Consider the following 20,377-nt stretch of genomic DNA (forward strand, 5'->3'; position numbering starts at 1 on the left):
ACCAAACCACAGAATTTTATGGTGTGCACCTTATACTGTCCTGATATTTTGTTGGAAAGCAGAAGATTCTGAAAAGAGGCTGCAGAAAGAAACAGTACAGACACACTGTAGGGATTTTTGCAGTTTGTTGCCAGCAGCTGAAATTTTCTTGGTAAAATGTTCCACGGCATCATTGATTCCTGATTTTCCTTTACCCACAGAAGTAGGACCTCTACCACAGCAGAAGAAAATCTAATCCTTTCTAACACCTTTATAAAAAAGGAAATACATAATTTTTTGATTACTAAGTATATGTTTGTTATCTGTGTTTTCCGGAAACATTTGAAGCGATTTTTAAAATTTTTTTTACTTGATAAATGTTCCTGTAGACATTGGGGCTATGGAAAATGTTAAAAATAGAGGGCTGTTCTGTTTATTGGGTGAGTTTCAAGTTCCTTCATTGTATGATGTCAGAAGAACAATTAAGTTTTATCTGAGCAGAGCAGGGTGTCCCTAGATGCAGGTTACAGCGCATCCAGTGATACTATTAAAAGAAAGATCATTTGTTGTTACATTGGGGAATCCTTATAAAACATCAGGAAAACTGCCTGGAAGAATATAAATGTGCTTGAGCAATGGAGTGAACTATTCTTCAACTGCATGGTGGTGGTCTGTAGCTGGATGGGTTTTGACTGTAGCTGTGTTGATGTACTTGTTGCTTTTCCCAACAATCATAAATTGGACATACAAAAGGTGTTTTTTTTCTTAAGCCTTAGCTGTTTGGAGGTCCAGAATTAAAGCTTCTGTTATTAAAGTGACAGCATCTGTTTTAGAGGTCATGAAATAAACCTTGCTGGGTTTTTTCTTTGGATAGGTTGCCTGCATGCTTCACAATGTTAGGCTTTTTCCTTGTACAGACCAATGTAGTCTTGCAGGACTTGCTTTTTGTAGCTGTTCCAGGTGCACTGAGTGTTGGCATTGTGTCTGAGGCTGTAATCTGTTTCTGGATGGTCTGAAACTTGTCTTGCCTGAATTGCTACTACTCACTTAAGTCCTTTTGCTCAGGAACAGCTGTGCTGTTACCCCAAGATTACCCTGTGATGTTAAGAGACCCCAGGGTGGCCGAAGTTGGGAGAAAAGTGCATCTAGGTGGGTATTAGCTGGAAGCCACGTGTCTTCATCACCTGGTAAACCATGGTGAGGTTGGTCTGACCAAAGGTGGACTTTCTGCTTGAGGGGGGCTCCCCTGGATATTACTGGAGATCTCCTTAGTGCGTAGCCAGTGAAGTCAAGACCATAATTTATCTTCTCAGAGCTTTGTAGAGCAGCACAGAGGGACTGTGCCTTGGGAATGGCCATTTACCTTAACTGTCTGTCCGAGGGGGTTTGGAGAGACTTGCTCCCCAGCAGATGTGTAACCTTAGGGGTGGTAGACTCATCCACTGGAAGAGCCCATCCTCTCACATACTGCTTTTCTCCATGGGCTGGAAAAAACAAAAGCAGCCTGTCTGTTGCCTCACCTTCCTGGTGAGTTAAAAGTCAGTCTGAAGTAGGGAGGAAAGCATCACTTGTGCAGTGGAAGAGGTGGTTGAGTGCAGAAGTGAAGTCACTCTTGAGTGCCAACCTGCCAGCTTCTCCAGCTGGGCTGTACAGATCCCTTCAAGCCCAAGCACCAAAGAGGTATTGCTTAGTAATTGCAACCAAAGTTACTTATTAAGAAGCTTAGCCTTCAAAACAATTTTTATATCTACTAGCATTTTAGATTTTTTTTCATAAAGTACTAAAAATACCCTTTGTTCATCTGCCCTACTTTAAAGGAAGCTAAAAATCATCGGCTAAGGTATGTCTGACACTTTACAAATAGGAGTTTAGAAAGAACTATAAATGCATATGAAGATCTGTGCAAATTGGGTAGGAAAAACCTTAGTGTTTCCTGACCAGAGTCCTCCTGATCCCAAGACATGAGCCTCATGAACTGCAGAGAGCAGGAAGAGGAGCCACAGATAACTCTTTTTTGCTTGCTTTTCTTTAGCCCCTTCCTGTTTGTGTGACAGTGTTGGCAGTTCAGTGTCAGCATTGGTCCTTAAATACTGCATCAGCTCTGGGGTTTATTCCTCTTATCCTTTCTTTATTTTGCCTTTGTTTTATTGTTTTAAAATGGTCGTTTCTGTAACCTCAGCTATACACTAAAGACTTAGGTGAGCCATGTTTGTAAGGGAGCTGTTTATCACTGAGTTTTGGGTACCTTGTTCAGGCAACTTACTTAATCCTTATTTCTCAAGGGGTAAAATAAGATAGATGTACACAGAAAGCTTCTTGTAAGTTTTGGCACATAAACACACAGGTGTAAGCTTGGTTTATGTACTAAAATAATTTTGAACTTCTTTCAAGCATCCTTGGTTTGGGGATAGGTTGCATGAAAGGGTTGACCCAGATGTGATTGTGAGATTTATTTATTTTTATGTATGAAATTGTAATACTTACATTCTGCCTACTGTTAATAAAATACTCTATGTAAGTACCAGCTGTTCTAACAAGAGGTATTTGGGACAGTTCATTGCTCTTGATACTTTTCATTGTCTCTCTTCTCTTTTGTATCTTCCCTGGTTCTGCATTTGTCTTCCTGTGTAATTGCAAGTTGCAGGAGACATAACCCTTTTGCACGCTGCTCACAGGTCTCCTTTGATTCCTCCTGTACCTCTTTTCTGATCCAACCACCTTGCACTCTTCCCCAGATCTCTTTCTGATCAGTGTCTGAAAGCTTGGAAACATCAGCACATTAATCCCCTTTCAGGTTTTTATCTTTTTTCTTGTTATTGATATTATTTGGCCTGAGTGCAAGGTGTATTGCACACTGTATTACAGATGGGTTTAAAGCAAATCCATCAACTGTTCTAAAATTAGGCAATGCTGCTTGAAAGACCCTGTTCACATTTTTTATGAGGGTTTTTGTGCTTATACATAGGCACATTAAAAATGGCTGAACTCATGTAAATCTCCCTGCTAAGGCTGGAGTTCTTCAGTGTCTAGGTCCTTTCATTATTTACAAGTAAATACATTTTAAAAATGCAGTCATAAATCTTTGAGAACATCTTCATTTGTGCTCAGTTGAAACTTTGCTAACTGTATTATACAAAATAGACAGCAATGTTGAAATGTTTTAACTCTCCCTGTAGGTAGGATTGAATCCTGCTTGTAGTGATAGGAAAGCAAGCTGTAGGATTTAGGATGTCTGATGCCAAACACAAGTCTTAATATCTCTGAATTTAAAAGGAAAAAATTAACATCAGGGAACTGAAAGCAGTGAAATCTATTCCTTAGCCAAAAGTAAAAGAACTGGGAAAGGGGCAAAAGGATTACTGGTATTAGTGCTATGTTAACATGTTTACCTACAATAAATGCTGCCTTTTGCTTTTCAGTCTTGCAGCACTGACAGTGGGTTCTTTAAAATATATTGAGAAATGGCCAGGCAAGATGTACTGCGACTGAGTGGATGCTCTGTGTTGCAAAGCATTAGTTAGGAGTTGGGAGAGGAGTGTGGAGCCAAGGACATGCTGGGAAGGTGCTGAATCATCTTCTCCAAATCCTCCTTGCACTGTGGCAGAGATGCTGGCCCACTTCCCTGGTTGGCCTGTACCCTCACAGTCTCAGGGGACCTTTGTTGAGGTTATTCACTGGCACCCATGCACACCTAAATCTGTGTGGATGCCCAGCGTTCAGTTCTGAAAGTGAGGATGTGGTTCCTATCACTAAGACTTCTCTGGCCATCAGAGCTATTTACATCTACTCATTTTGTTACCTCTGTGCTCTGACATGCCCTGGAGAGTTTTATTCCAGTCTCCCAGCATTCAAACATAAGTATCCACAGTGGGATTTGCAAATACACACATCTTCTGAAAATTGGCATGTGATACTTAGAGCAGCTATGCAGCATCCAAATTACACATCTCATAAGGCATGGAAAAGAAAGTGGGCAAGCAACATTAAATAGCATATTTGTGCAAAAGCAGCTGAAGTGTGATTTCTGTGGGAACTGTGACTACTTGCCTAAGCTTTGTGCATCTAAATTCCTCATTTAGGGTTGTAAGTATATAGGAGGGGTTTCTGTCTTGTTTTGCATCTAATGTCTAGCTCTTTAAGGAGCTAGATCTCTACTGGTTTTTTTGTTTGTTTTGTTTGTTTCTGGCCACAGATCAAAAAGGTGATAGTTTTTTCAGGTAGGTCTGTGGCACGTTTCATCTCCTCAGCATCACGAGGAATCTCATTGCACCACACAGTACGTTGCAGCAGCAGCAGAGCTTGGACAGCTGGTCGGTGGGTTCCACAGCAGGGGCAGAACAGGAGGCAGAGACATTCCTACATTTCTGAGAGGATCATCAAATAAAAGTTTCAAGCCATGTCAGTCATCTTTCACCTACTGTTTTCTCAGAAATGGTATGCTAGTTCTTTTTTTTTTTGTTTTGTTTTGTGGCCAGTGTTCAGTTATCATGACTTACCTATTTTGCAGTGAAACATTAAAAATTTGACTTTTGCTCAAATATATGAATTGACTAACCTTTAAGAGCAGTTGCCTGAAGAACATTCTTGGTGTCATGTAACGTTACAATTTCAATCACCAACTCCTGCTTGATTTCCACAAGGCAGTTGGTTCTAGGGTGTTTTATTTTGCTTGGTTATATTTTAAATCACTCAGTAGCTAAACAAATTAAGTCATATGTATATATACACTTGACTGTAAACTGTTCAAGAGTGAAAAGAGTCTTACTGTATAGATAAATAACTTGCATAGCCATTGTCTTTCCCTCCACCTCCCAGAGTCCATTCCACCTCCTCCAGGCATATGCAGCAAAGGGCAGTCTGCTTAATTGGGCTGGGTTTTGGTTTTTAGTTCTCTGTTCTGAACTCTGGCTTTGGGTTGAGTGCCATGAACAGCTCAGCCCTGGCTTTTCCACCTGAGTTTGTGACTTTCAACATCACCAAATTGCATGTTTAACTCTTCAGTTTCTTGTGATTTCATGGACGGTTTTAAAATAGTTTTTCTTCTATGTTGATTTGTGAGGGGTTTGCACCCCTTCATGTTCCCATTTTTGCTGTTGCTCTTTTTTAGTTAGTCCTGCAGTGAATTTGCATGGGGTCATAGGTGGTGAAGGATATCTTAAATTATTATGAGATCTACTGATGAAAAGACTGTCAGCTCAGTGCTGTTAAAGATAGTGTTAATGTGGTATCTTGAACCAAAGGCTGTTTCTGCAGAGGTTCTTGAATTACAGCATAAGACAAACCTGGGTGCTTGCATTGTGTAATGTCCTTTCTCAGCCTGTTATCTTTATTAAATCATTTTCTACTTGAGATCCATCTCTTGCTCTAACATGCATCTCTTTGGTCCCTCATCCACCTGTACCCTCCCATCTATCTAACAACAAAATACTTTTGATCAGAATTAAATATTAACTTTATGATAGGAATGTCTTTTGAAAAGAGTAACACTATTCTAGGGGTAAATGTTTAGTCCTCCAGAAGAGTAGAAAATGAGGTGATGGAAAATGCCAGGTTGTAGTTCGCAGGCAGCAGCATTTAAATGGTTTGCTATAATCATATTAGGGTAGAATTAAATTGAATTCTTTATTTTGTACTGCTGTGAGATAGGACTGTTACTGATGATTTTCCCCTCCCTCTTGCTTTGATGATTACTGTGAAAACTCAAGCAGCAAAAATTACAGGAGTTCTGCAGCAGTGCACTGAGAAAGTGGTGTGAGGAGGTCTGAGCTGGAGTGTTGTGTCCTTGCACATGAGAGCTCTGGTGCTTCCCTAATAGACTGAAAATGAGACCACTGCTGCTTTATAAGAGGTCTGTTCCAGCCACATTGCTCTACAGCTTGGCAGATGGTGGCATGTGAATGGTTTCATATTGATTGGATGGATTTGCCTCAGGGTAGAAGTATGGGTCCTTAAAGATGCACTTCTAGATTCCTTTTTTTTTCTCTTTTGATTTGAAAAAAAACCTCCCAACAACAAAAATGTGTATTTATAAAACATTTCTTTTTACATCAGAGGAATGTGTGGTAATCAAAGCAGTGAAGTTACCTGGAAATAAGTCCTTAAACAGATAATCACAAAGACCAAAAAGCCAAGAATACTTATTTACTAAATGATTACGTTTTTACATTAGAAGAAAGTGACACTTTTAATTAGTGTTCAAGGCATATGGTGAATGAGAAAATAAGCTTATTTCATGCAAACAGAAATCAATGCAAATAACCTTTCTTGTATAAAAAGGGATGACTTGAAACTCAATACATATTCAAGAAGGTTAAGTCATTACTGCATCACTTTAATATTAGTTAAAGGCCAGCAAAGAAAATCACTACTCTGCATATACTTACCCAACATGGATTGCTATAAATGAAAGAAATAGGTAATGGTACTTTGTAGGTAGTAAAGCCCTCATCCATCTAATGCATTCATTTTTTAACCTCAATAAATGACCTTTTGGGTTCTGCTTTAGCACAGGTAGTTGCCAGAGATGCTTTTTTTCTCCAGTGATTCATCCCAGCTGGTAAAGACTTTTTGTGGTGCTCTTTGTTTATTGTTTCTCACACCTCTGCTTTGTGCTTTCAGTCTTATAAATGTTGTTTGTAAATCCTTCGGTATGAAATGACTTTTCAAATGTGTTTGTACAGCATTTAACAGGAAGATCCCAACTCATTGAAGCCTCTGGGTGTTGCTGTAGAGTGTTGAGTGAATTCGAATTTTTTATAGTAATGGAAGTATTTCTTGAGGTATTTGACCTTAAAGTGGGGAAAAAATAACTAGCTTGCAGACATGGTGGAATAGGGACAGTTGGATACCTTAGGAGACTTATTTGCTGTTGAAAACTGAATCCTTTCTATGTATTTTGGTTTTGTGATCTCATGTGTGCAACAGTGGTTTCATAAATTAATGTAAGCCAAAATAAGTCATAGCAGTATCTTTTCAAGTTGTCTTCAGTTTGCTTGAAAGTATAGTTCATATTTTCTAACAAACTGTACCCTTGTGTGAATTATTTACATCCTGAATTTTGTGTTTCCGTGGAAGAACAGTCATACTGAACTTAATGCTGATCTTGTTTCTTCTGCAGTACAGACCACTTCTATGGGTGTGCTTTCCCTTTTAATTGCACTTTGTTCCCAGAACTGATTGAATTTTATCATTTAGTTCATTTTTGCTGAATGAAAAACTCCTGTATAAATTTTAAGGTCCCTTTAAAAAAAAAATCTGTGTTAAAAGTTGTGTTGTTAGGGTGTTGTGTGTGGGCTCGCTTCTGGGGAGGAAAGGGCATAAAACAGTGACAATAATTTTTTCCTCCTGCTCGATAAGTGTAGGGGGAATTTACACTGTATATCACAACCAGCAGCTATTCCAAGAAAAATCTTTAAGATGGTTACTTGAATCTGTGTACACTGCCCACCTGGTGGTTATGGAGTGAACTGTTACTTTAAAGAATAGTTTAAACAACAGCCATGTTTGGGGCAGGCTAATCTTGCAAAGAGAGCAGTACATATAACAGGAGTCTACAGTGTGATAAGGGGAAAATTCAGCTCACTGACTAGATGTTTTAATGTGCGAACTCTAGGGAAATAACATATTGACTATTCTGTTGTGCGCAAGAAAATTGAAGAACCCTTTGCAGACAGAGGGCTTGCAAAGGATTCTTTCTGTTTCTCTTAACCAAAATCTGTGGCAAGATGTTTGAAATCAGCAGGACGCTTAATGCTGCTTTGTTAAATAATGAGGTAATATTTTGTCACTTTTTCTGGGCAGCATCTGATTTTTTCTCCTTTTTCATATTTGTGAAGGATTCAGTTTAATCTTATGAAAGTGAATAATTTTTTTTTAAAAAAATGTCTTAATTTATTATTTTTTTTCCTTCTGATGCTTTTGGAGAATTGGGTTGTCTTTTATTTGCGGTTTCAATCGGCTGCTGTTGCCTAGGACATTATGCCACGTAAGGCTTCTAAACTGCACAGAGTAGGTAGTTATTAACGCTGAATTGGCTTCTGGTATAGTCCATCTGGGCTCTGTATGAGAGAGCTTGCTAGCGGCTACTGATGCTAAGATACCCGCAACCTTTGGGATGTATGCGTGGTGGAGAGGGGCTCAGTGATATGAGATCACTTCTTTTAAGGGAAACTGTCATTAATGAGTCAAGAAACTGCTCATTTATGGTAAGGAGAGGGAGGGGGGGCTGGGAAACAACCCTGTGATTTCATTTTGATATTGGATTAGCTGTTTAAGACAAGTTTCTTTTTGTGGGGATGGAAGATTGCACTAAAAATATGCTTTGCTCAGGGGCTTGCTGGCTGATGCTGGAGAGACTGTGTAGAGAATCTGATGCTTTACAAATGTCACCACCGTGATGCGGTGGTCAGTCCCTTACCCTGAAAGATAAATGGTACTATTGGAAACACGAGAATAAGGTTGACTTTTTCAACAATAGGATTCTGCCTTTGTCTTTACAGAGAGAGGCCTCTGAGGATGTTGGAGCATTTGTTTTAGTGTTTCTCGGAAAGGCTGTGTGTGTGGGGTGCTTTGTGGGGAAGTGGTCAGTGTGCAGAGTACCTGGATTTATAGACGGATAAGATAGCTAATTTTTTAGAGGAGCGGCGTGCGATTATTGTTTCAGAAAAATGGCTGAATCTTTTGATATGCATAACGAATTCATAGTAACAAAGTGGGCTGAAGTTGAAAAGACTTAAAAATAATTTCTGGATGCCTTCTTCGGTGTTATTAACCCCTGAAGAGACCTTAAGTAAAAATTTTGCATTGCAAATCTAACTTTAATATTTGATGTATGTTTGCACAAGAATGTATGATATTATACTTACTAGCTGTGTAGCATTTTGATGCCTGTGTGTTCAGTCTATAGGTCATCTAAATTTGAGTTAGGAAATGTATCTTACAGGCTAGTTTAATCCATACTAGTTTTTGCTAAGCTACAAATGTGCTCAGGAAGATGCGTGGTGAGAGAAATCCTCTGCAGCCTTTCACATTGTTCATGTTTTAATTGAATTCAGTGCTCATTCCACAAATAGATCGTGTGATGTTTTTTAAATGTGATTTTTTGCATTGCTTGGTCTGTGTATAGCTAGATTTTATGAGCTTTACTATATTTCATATGTTTTATTGGTGTGTTTAGTAGTCTGTGTGTGTTTGAGCGTGTCTATGGCTTAAAGAAATTTAAAATGTACTGAATGTCAGTTCAGAGCTTAGCAGTTTGGAGGGTATTTTTGTACATGAAACTTGTATAATGACGATTATTTTATTACATATTTTGAAAACGATTTTGGTGATTTGTAGTCAGGTTGCCTTTTTCTAAGAAAGAGCTAAGTGAGCTTATAATGTGGCCCATCCCAGCTTTCTTAGTTTTCAGTTCTTATGTTTAAAAATGCTTACAATGATACTGAATTTTTGACAAAAACCCCCATGTTTAGTTGCTGAAATGAGTGTGGATGGTAAAATGAAGTGATCCTGCATATATGTTAATAGCTGGATAATCAGTTGTTTTAGTTGAGATAAACGTAAATTGAAGGTTTGTTGCAATTACAGAGTGCCATGCCTTGTTACTTTGGGTTGAAACATGCTTTAGGAAAATAACTCTTTGGTAAGAGAAAGAAATGAGTGCTTCCTAACTTGGGAGTTTTATTAAAAACTTGCTGTGGTCAGAAGCGGGTAAAATACTGCTCTTTGGAAGTGAAGTTTTGTTAGTTTGTCAGTGGCAGCAAGCGGAGGATTAATGAGTGTGCATTGTTAAGTGAAGCACGTTTCTCTAAGGCTGGAAAAAAAAGAGATTCTTTTAAATGCCAAAAGTTTGCAGTCGTTTTATTTCCTATAGAACTAAAGAATAATGAAGTGAGGTGGCAAAATAATTCTGAAATACTACTGTTGTTCGTGGGGAGCGCCCTGATGCATAGTCTGCTGTGCCTTAGACAGTGTCAAGTGGCAGCAAAATTAAATACACTCCTTTAAAAATTCGTAATTTTAAAAACTTCACCGTGCGGAAGGAAGCAGAGATGGGTTGATTATTAAAATCAATAGTACCTGAAAATAAATGCAGCTTTAAATGCACGTCAAAGTGCTTTTGTTGTGCCTTTAAGCCTAGAGGCAGATCATTAAATATGCATTTCTCCGGAAAGCAACTGTCGAAAAAGATAAGGTGGTTAAAATACGCTGGACCTGGGAGCGGGGTGCGCAGGAGGTAAGGAGATGTAGGCACTGGAGCATGGCCGAGGTACGGCACCAGGGGTGAGGAGCGGGGGAATAGCACACACCAAAAAAAAATAAAAAAAATAAAATAAAATACGGGGCTGCGTGTTGTTTCTTCAACCGGGCCTTAATTACTAGACACAAGCAGCAGTTCAGAAATCTGGTCTCTGTTGTTGTAGAGGTCACCGCATCATTAACATTGTCAATCTGGCAGCGGCTAATTTCAATAGCACCTGATGTCGCAACGCCCCCCCCCACGCCCCCCCCTTGCTCCGCGCGGGCCAATCAGCGCTCGGCGCCGCTGACAGATGGTCCCATAAATGGCGGTAAAGGGGCGCCGGCGGCCGCCAGTCGCAGCAGGGCCCGCGCCGCTCCGCGCGCTCCGTCCGCGCGTCCCGCCCCGCGCCGCTCCGCGCTCCGCCCGCCGCCGCCCCGCGCCGCTCCTCTCCGCGACCGCGACAACACAGCTCACCACCATCACTATTTATTATTATCATCATCACTATTATTAATTCTCGCCGCACAAACGTCTTAGCCACTGTGCTTTTTTTTCTTTTTTTTCTTTGTGTTTTTTTTTGGTGGAGCTCTTAAAAAAAGAGAGAAATTTTGAAAAAAATAATAATAAAAATTAATCTCCCTGAAAAACCTTCATAGCAAAAAAAACACCAAACAAACCGTTAGAAGAGTTGAAGGCTTTCAAGACACCCAATATTTGCCATTAAGAATGGTTATGGTAGGTATTAGTAGATTTAAAATCTGGTCGTAGCGGGTTTATGTAGAGGTAGATATAGAAGCTAACATACAGATTTTCCCCGAATCTGCATCATTCTCAGTCTGTGTTTTCCCATCAATTTTAGTTTTCTTCTACTGATCTGTTTGTACATGATCTCTCCCTTTCCCCCCCTCCCTTTCTCTCTCCCCCTCTCTCTCTGCTCTCTCTTTCATATTTAATGTCTGCGTATCCTTTAATAAAGGATGTACTTTGTCATTTTAAGGTAATTGCGATTTCTCTCAGAATAAAGGAAAAAGCTCATTTCTAATGCAAGGCTGGTATGTGGCTAACTGAAATGCAAAAGGAAGACGAGGCTTTTTTTTTTTAAAGGGTGGGGGGAGTTAATTTCCACATTGACATTTTGGAGATACAAATGCAGAGCAAAATCCTGGGGGGGGGGTGGGGGGGTGTTGGGTTAAAAAAAAAAAGCCTCGAGATTGGTAATTTTCTTTTTGGTGGACTGCGCAATAGGTATGGTAATTTTAAAAGAGGGTGATTTATATGAGCTTCAGTAAATGCTGCATATTGTATTTCAAAGAGTTTCCTGTCGTGACCTCATAAAAAGAGGAGGAGGCTTGTATGTGTTGCAGTGCCTAGTATATGTCGATTTTGTTGCATCGTTGGGCAGCAGCGCTGTAAGAAGGAATGTCAGCTTTTACATAACGCTCTTTTTGCTTTTGACTCTGTGAGGGGCTGTAAGGGTCCATCTTTGTGATCACAGATGGAGTGGAATGGCTTGAAAATGGTAAGTGAACGGGGAGAGCCTGCTCGTGGGGTTTTGTCTCGTTTCTCGTGTGCCTCGCGAATTTCTTTTGTTCAGGGCGGCGGACCGTGAGTCATAAAATAAAATTAGAGAGCCTTGTTTGGTTTTTCGGTTTTGGTTTTTTTGGTTTTTTTTTTCCTTTGTGGGATATGTCTGCCTGTGTGTGTGCATATGTATCCGTACATCCATTTAATGTCTCTAACAGCGATGGCACTTCACAGCGTTTCCATTGAACGCCGCGTTTCAGTGGAGCGCGGATGGTCTCTGTGACAGTCACGGTGTCGTGATACCGCGTGTGCCTGGCGGATCGGGCAGCCCATGATGCCTTTTCATCTCCGTTCCTATTACACCAGCCTTAAATACAAACCTAATAATCGCCTCTAAAATCCAGGTATCGCGTTTCCCATGGAGCCGGTGCTGTCGAGGATGGATGGGTGGATGGATGGGTGGATGGATGGATGGATGGATGGATAGAAGGAAGGGTGTGTTTTTTTGTGTCGGGGTGGGGGCTGGGGGTGGGGTGGGGGGGAAGAGCCGTGTTGTTTTGTGCTTTTTTAAAATGCCGGGAGAAGTCAAAGCCATTTATGTGAAAAATAGTATTTCTATTTTTAGACCATATTCTCCTGGCGGAGGAGCCCGGACGTGCTCGTCTCGTCCCCTCTTTTGTGCTTTCCTTACAGATTGTGCAAAATGGCATGATCAGACACAAACTGCGGGGACCGGCGCTGGGGGCTGGGGCCGCCCGCACAATACGGCCCTGCTGCCAGCCCGGGATGGGAGGGAGGGCGGCGGGGACCCCCCTGCCCCTTCATTTAGCGTTTTGCAGACTTTTGCCGCGGATATTTATTATAACCGGGGAAACAAAGCGACGGTCTTTTCCCATTCTTACAGGATTGTCTTTGTCTAGCTGCTTGTTTTGATGGGTGTAAAACAAATAAGATTAGACTGAGCAGCCGAACTGAAAGCGATAGCTGGGAGGAAAAGCCAATGAAAGGTTGCCGGGGAAACGAGCATAGGGGAAGCTGAGTGGGGGAGCAGGTGGCAATCATGTGGGAATACTGCAAACAGTGTAAAAAAAAAATCTAAAAAAAAAGGAGAAGCAGGGGCTACCTCGATTATCTCTGCTGTTCTTTGTGGCAGTCACAACTTTAATTATTCTTTATAAATAGGTGTTAATTACATTTCTGGCTCAGGCTTACAGTGATTTCTAGAAATCTGGTTTTAAGCATCTGTTCTTTCTCCTGTGCAAGAGGGGGTTATCTTTCTTTTTTTTTCTTTTCCCCTCCCTGCTGTGAAATTGTACGTGCAAAAAATTGCAAGGAATCCTGTGAGGCAGTATAAAAAAAATGTAAATTATATTGAATGAAGTTGACAGAGGTATAATAGTGAACTCCCACAGCTGATAGCTTCTGCAAATCATTTCTTAGAATTTTCCAGCAAATGTCCCTATGAGAACAGTAGGTAGAATGAATTTACCCTAAGCAGTGATTTTGTGTTAAGTGATATTGGTATTTTTACAAAATCAGATGGTTATATGGCAGAATAATCAGTTCAGAGGAGTTCACCATATCTTAGGTTTTATGCGCTGAGTGGAATTTACAGAAATAATGGTAGTATTCTTTTCTTCGTCTCCAGCCCCACCTTTAGCCACAGTCTATTATGTATTTGCCAGAGCAATACCCATTTCCAATGTCAGGCTGCTTGTGGCAACTCTACTTTTTAAACCGCAGCTGAATATTTTGCTAATTGTGATGGTCTCTTAATTGTAGTGGCAAACAATAATGGGAAATAGCTGGTGGTGCTAGAAGTGTTAAAAAAGCGTAGTAGACTAGTAAGTGATAGACACTAGCGTAAAAGATATAAAAATGTGGTTGCCCAGAAAATGCTCATCTATCACACATCAGGAGGCATAAGAGAAGCAAAGCAAGGACATAGAACATGCCTTTCTTTCAGTCTTGGATTTTCAGATATTTCTACTTTATCCCTTTTTCAGGTGCAGGGTTACTTTGAATGGAAATTCGTGTAGGAACAGTAGTGGTTAGCTAAAATATGAATAAAATAATTAAGTCCCCTTTTTAATTTGCTTTGTTTTAAATATTACTTCTGCTGCAGTCCTTTCTGTGAAAGTGATTGAATAGCCCTCTGAAAACTACACTGCTTTACAATATAGAGAGGGAGAAGAAATCTTGAGGGTGCGTGTACATGTGTAAAATTCCGTATTTTCTAGTCTGTGCATGTGCAGAGATGCATTCTGACATGCATTGTAGTTGTACGTGAGAGTTAAATAATTTTTCCTCTGTCCAAAACAGAGATACTGTGTTCAAAATCTATTAACTTAGTCATGACAATAAATAAGGGTGCCTTTTATTATACACAGCTGCATTGTTTGTTTTAAGAGTCATCAGCTAGTAGTTACATTTTCATTTTCTTTTCAATTTGCTGTTTCTACAAAGATTTAAAAAATAATGTAATCCTTGTTTTATGGTGCACGTGTTCCTACCCCGATCTTCCTCTTTTCTTTGTTTTAAGCTTATATTAATGAATATAGCCTGCATGTACATAGTGACATTTTCTTTCTGCATGTAAAAGATTGCGTTGTTAATACTCCTATAGAAAAATAGCTATTAAGTTAGTGAAAGAGAATTGAGATTGCTACTAATATTTAAATATGAAAATATGAAACCTCTTTCTCTTAAGACAAAAAGGTAGGAAAAAATGTAGTTCTCCTTAGACATGACATTTTCCTTTTTTTAAAATTGTCTTGGTGAACTACTAGTCAGAAAGAAGAGATCTTACCATTGGATATTGATGCAATGTGAATACCAGCCATCAGCTTGGAATCCTGTCCCCACATACTCTACTAGTAATTAAGGTCTCTTATTAGATACAGGGATGCCTTTCCACTGGTGACTGGCTTGGTTGCCTTCTTGGCTTCCTTCTTTATTAATTTTACCTTTTTGAGCTCTCTCAAAGTGAGCTCGAGCTGTTGTGACAAAGGATGGTTACAATGAGCTGGAAGGGGTATACTTAAAAATCCTGTTTGAATGGGTTTGGAATAGTCTTCATCATCTTTATTTGGTCCTGTTAAATATTGTGACTCTAATGAAAGAAAATCTGCTTGCATTAATCTTACTTACATTTAATGCATTAGTTTTTTTTTCAAATAGTATCTTCTAGGTTACAGGGGATTTTTTTTCCTCAACCTTCCTACTTGGTATGCTGGGAGTGTACTAATTAAATGCAGGTTATTTTCTGTGTGTAATTGTCATACTCTTGGTACATAACCTAGAGCCACTCTACACCCGAGGTTTTTCAAAAGAAATAAGGTATGATTGCATCCCATGTTCTTTCAGGAGAATTTGTTGTCATCTTTGGGAACTTGTACTTTAAAAATAATTTCAGCAAACACCCCAGGCAAGAAATGGGCAGTGGCAGAGAATGTTATAGTGAGAGGAAGAGAGATGCAGATAACTTGACAAATCCATTTGTCTGTTTTGGCAATCTGTGTCCACTAGACACCTCATTTACATTCCTGGACACATGAAAATTTACATTTGTTTGTCTGTGGGACAACTAATGGATATACTCCGATGCACTGACAAATACTGCAATGCAGTATTTTTTCAATGTCATTGGGGTTTGGGGGGAGAAGTGGGCGCAGACTGTCTTTTTGCAAGTGAGGTGATGTTAAAAGCCACGGTACCCCTGTAAGGGATAGGCCAGATTTTGCAAAATTGGCTCACATGGAAAGTCACCCCCTCCCCCTTGCACTCCTCTCGGTCTTTCTCGTTTTCTTTCAGAGTAGGATGGAGGGAAGAGATGGGTACACATGTATTTGTGTGTGTGTTCATGCATGTGTAACTTCCTTTCTCACTTGAATGGATATTAAGGAAAATGTTGGGATTTGGATGAAAAGGGTGTTTGTATAATGTAATGCTTTCCAATTGTTTCTGTAAATGTCTGGTTACCAGCAGTGTAAGACTTCGAGCAACTTTAAAAGCAAGGCAAATTTTTAATTTTCTAAAGAATTTTGCAAGGAGGAGGGTAATGTTCCAATTCAACAAGTACAATAGATTTTGTACTAGTAAAATACTGTTTAAAGGATACCTGTACCTTGCCTTACCTTTTAAAATATGTTTAACCATTTGAGTTAATGTAAAGGGGAGATGTTGGAGAAAGATATTCAGAGGCTGCTTGCTTGCTTTTTCCCCCTCAAATGATCCATCTTTAGTTTCTAAAATGCTGGAATATTTTAGGTGCAGGGGGCTTTTGTAGGTCACTAGCGTTACAGCAAGAAGAAGAAAGGAGGGAGAAAAGGTCTCAATGTGTCAGAGGCAGTAATTGTCTAAAATTAGCCATCTAGAAAAGGCAGGAAAGGCTTGGAGGAAAGAAGGAGGTACTAATACGTGAAACAGCACTGTGCTAGTTGGGGAGATAATGAGTGATAAATTTGAACTGGTGCGGTGGTGTGATGCCCATTAATTTCTCAGAACCTTGACTTTGCAGGTTTGTTACTCTGTTGTTCACACCTTTAATTATAACTAGTTTTGGATGATAGCTTGGGGCACTGAAGACGAGACCTTGTATTTGTTGTTTACTGATTTATGTATTCAGAGTTTGCAATAGCATTGGAATATCGGTGTTAGAAATTAAATACTTTCAGATGATACTCTAATATGAATGCAGCTATTTCTTGCAACTACCTACCATTGTCTTATTTGTAGCATTTACATTGCTTGCCTAATTTCATTAAAAATTAGTTCAGCGGTATTACGTTGATGTTTATTTTCTGTCACTGTAATCTGTTTTCCCTAATGGTTTTTGGAGCTCCTGATGCATTATTGCTGCTTTAGGGCCCAAAAAAGTAGCATGGAAGCTGAGAGTCTGTCTTAGGTATTGTTCTATCCTTGACAGTGACTTGCATGAGGACTTTCACTTCAATGCTGAAGAAAATCTGTACAAGTTAGGAAATGCTGAGAACCAGTTAGGAATCGTTAATTAAATGGGAAAGACAGAGCATTGAGAAAAAACCTTTGTGTGTCCTTTCTGGAAATGGTATAGTTGCACAGTAAAATGCAAACCTGACTTTGACAATATTTAGAGGCATGATGTATATAAAATGCTGTAGTACGCCTTTGTTGCTAAGGCACGCGCAGTTGCGTCAGCAGTGCTGTTGTGGGGGATTATTTGTCCTTGAATTCTGGAAAAAATACTTTCTTTATTCTTTTAAAATTAAGTTTTAATTGCTATAAAAATTCTGGTATGATACTGTTGGTATTTTTCCCAGTCTGGAGAGACACACTAGTATTTTTCAGAGTCGTGGTGGTTGTTGTATATGTGGTGGCTTTGGAGCATTCAGAACTCTTGGAGTTAAAGGCAATATGATAATGTATGTCTCAAAACAGGAACAAATGGCTATGGGAGGTGGCTCTCATTTGCAGTGCTTCGAGAAGGTTCCATGGGTAATGCATCTGTCCACGTAAGTGATTTTCAGTGTTGGCAGAGGGCAGCAATGCCACTGGAGCCTTTCCAGTAGCGTAAGTCCTTCAGATTCAGCCGCTCTGCTGCATGCCTGGGTGTGTCCAGCGAGCTGTGCAAGGAAAACCAAACTTCATCTTCTGGTTTTTGCTTCCTGAGGGTCGTTTGGTTGAGAATGTCCCATCGCCCTTCCATGTAGAGACCAAAAAGATTCCTGCTGGAGCAGGTAACTGCACTGAGCTCGGGCACTACCTGTTGGCTTGGGATTGCATGTGCGCTTGTTGGAGTAGCTCGTTTTCCTGAGCGCTGAGAAGTATTTTCTCCCAGTTTGAGTGCTATTGAGAAGCTTTTGTAGGGATATGAGGGGTGAAGTCCTTCCTTTTCCACCCCTTAAGACTTTCTTATTATCGCATTCTGAAAAACTAGCGAAGGCAGCAATACTCACAACGTGTAACTGTCCAGCAAGGATGTGGAATTTCAGGAACTGACTCTGCTCCTTGGACTCTCCTGCTGCAGGTCAGGATGGTTGCCAGAAGTCCATGTTTCTCTGGTGCTATTAAATCAAAATTGATATTTGTGACTTTGAGAATTATTATTGCTAGACTGAACTTCATTGGAAGGTTTGGCATTTTGTTTAATACATGGATTAATTTAGACTCTTGATGTCTGTGGTCTGCTTAAGATGTGTGGAAGTTAACTTGTTTATAGACTTTCTGGTTTGAGAGTCATGAAAAACTACATAGCAAAGTACTAACAAACCTTTTTAATGAGTTGAACGTTAATCTGGGGAGAAGGCTGTGCCTTTTCTCAGTCCTCTTCAGCTGACACGTAGACTCCATAGTCGTAATTTGATGTCAGATAACACAAAGTTCATGACTCAATGGCGTGAAATAACCCATATTTAAGTCACTACCCTATGGTGGAATGTTAACTTATTTGGCTTTTGTGATCAGAGGTATTTGTGGGTAATTGGCTCTTTCACCTGCTTTGAAGGGTTTATAAATGTGACTATTAATTGTAATACTTGTATTCATCTTCTGTCGGCCCTCCTTGATCTTTGAATGGTGGTCAGTGACTTTTTGCTTTACTATGCATAGAAAAATATGTTGGGGAAAAAAGTGTTATTTCTGTAGAGCAGAAGGTACAGTCATGACACCGTACAAGTAAGAATGCATGTAAATAAATACTTCTTAAATAAAAATAGTTTTAATATCATTCCCTGTATATCTTTGTTCCAAATGAAGTTCTGGCAGTAGATGAGTAGGGGATTTTTAGCAGAAAGCGTGAATGCTGGAAATTCTTCCTAATATGTGTGTGCCAGCTATACTGTGACAATGTTGCTGTCGATTCCCTTCCTGTGAGAGCAGCTGTTCAGGGAATTAAACTCTTCGCTTGAAGAGTCCTGAAAAATACAGCGTGCAGCTACGGTGATGGCTGTGGCCATTTTTGGTGTGCCTGTTGATGGGAACTAACTCCATGATCTAGCACAGTAGCATATTGTTCTTTAGACTAACTGGGCCAGGACAAAATTATCATTCTGTATTTCGTGTGCTCTGTGAGAGATTTCGGAGAGCATTTCAGATTTTGACACTGTGTTTGATAATTTATAGAGCACAGTTTATATTTAACTGTAGGCACACTAATCCAGGGAAAAAGAGTAGTATATTTTTAGATTTCTCTTTTTATTGTCTGTGCTTGTCATCACCCAACTGCAGCAGGAAGGGTTCACAAATGTGGGTGCTCACTGGGATAGAAATGGAGTTTAATTTTCCATTATTAGTCTTTGCTAAATACAAAAGTGAATGTTATTTGTGTGATCTTCTTTGTGATGATGGAGGAGCTTTGCAGCCACATGTGGCTCTTGTGGCTGCTGGAAGAGCCACGTTGTCCTCTAGGATTTCAGTGCCAGGCTGGACCAGGATGCCTGGGCTGAATCTCTTCATGGTCGGGGTGCTTGTACTGGTGCCCATAATGACAGTGTCACTTCTGTCACCAGCTTTTATGAAGTGAAACACATGGATGGGGTTGATCCAGCTCTTAGTTTGACGAGTCTACCTATGGCTGCTGAGCATTGTAAGGAAAGCCTAACCAGTAGAAAGGACAGTAGCTTGGTTGGTTTGGCTTTTTTAATACTCAAGCTGTTCTTATGTGCTTAAGCTCTTAAGACATTTCTGCCAGCTAATCTCTGTTAATACTGCCATACTCCCAGCTGCCTTTTGACATCTGAGCAGTGTGTACTGTGGGTTTTGAGTCAGGACAGCTGGAGTAGCCTGGGTGCCTCCCTGTCCCCAAGCACCTGTATCTGAGCAGGGTCTGAGCTTAGCAGGGCTCCTGCCAGAAGCTCGAGCAAAACTATGTTTTAATGATGACTTTATCTGTGAGGTCTGCTCACCTTTTTAAGAGTTTTGATGTATCTTTAAATTGCTTGGTTTAGAGGGGATGTTTGTTTATTTGAACAAAATTTGGTGAATTTGACTATGTTGGAAAGTTTAGGAGACAACTTAGCAGTTGGAATGGTGAAAGTTTCCTGTTTAGCCTGTGGCATGTTTCTCTTCCTTAGTACAGAGATTAATAGTTTGTCTAGGATCAACCATTATGATCTGTTAGCCTGACCTGTGATGGGTACATGCATATGTACTTGATATTTTGTCCCTTATTGATGAATAATACATTATTAGTCTGTGGTCATAGGTCTTTGAGGTTAGCATAGATGCTCTCATGCATGAGATTGCTTGAATTTAAGTATCCCATACAGTATGTTAAAACACTCTCATTTAAGCCATTTTGTAGCTATATCTTTAGTGAGACTGTCGGAGTAATAAGCAGGTGCCTCTCCTTACTAGAAGGTAATTCGTTACTGGTTTTCCACCAGGAATTTGTCAAGTCTTCAGTTGTTATATGTTTGTTACTTTTAAGATAGTGATGGCCTTATTGCTTTCAGTAACTCATTGTTACTTTGTCTACTGAAGGTATGTTACAGAAGCAAGAGGGTCTGTGTTTGATGAAGAGTTTTATTTCTATGGCAATATTAGTGTGGTACAGGGCTGTAGACTAAAAAGTGAATTGAAGAAAAGCAATTTTTTTTTACTAATCCAGCTATGTTTTAAGAGCAATACACTGTTGGTTTGCAGGAAGTAAACATT

The 20,377-nt window shown here is 39.8% G+C and overlaps 1 protein-coding gene across 5 annotated transcripts in view; it reads left to right on the top strand.

Moving 5' to 3' along the window:
• Nucleotides 1–7,550: 7,550 nt before the first annotated feature.
• ELAVL4 (ELAV like RNA binding protein 4) overlaps nt 7,551–20,377 on the top strand; it is a 64,446-nt gene continuing 51,619 nt past the window's right edge. Inside the window, exon 1 of one of the 5 annotated variants that reach the window (XM_071565251.1) lies at nt 7,551–7,751. In XM_071565251.1, coding sequence (XP_071421352.1) covers nt 7,704–7,751 — 48 coding nt within the window. In that variant the 5' untranslated portion in view covers nt 7,551–7,703. Of the gene's footprint in view, nt 7,752–7,997; nt 8,184–10,586; nt 10,955–11,480; nt 11,739–12,010; nt 12,148–20,377 lie in introns of those variants that run through there. The other 4 variants (XM_071565250.1, XM_071565253.1, XM_071565252.1 and 1 more) reach the window with 4 other exon arrangements.

The sequence above is a fragment of the Pithys albifrons genome, chromosome 10 (genome assembly GCF_047495875.1).
Source record: "Pithys albifrons albifrons isolate INPA30051 chromosome 10, PitAlb_v1, whole genome shotgun sequence".
Classification (NCBI taxonomy): domain Eukaryota; kingdom Metazoa; phylum Chordata; class Aves; order Passeriformes; family Thamnophilidae; genus Pithys; species Pithys albifrons.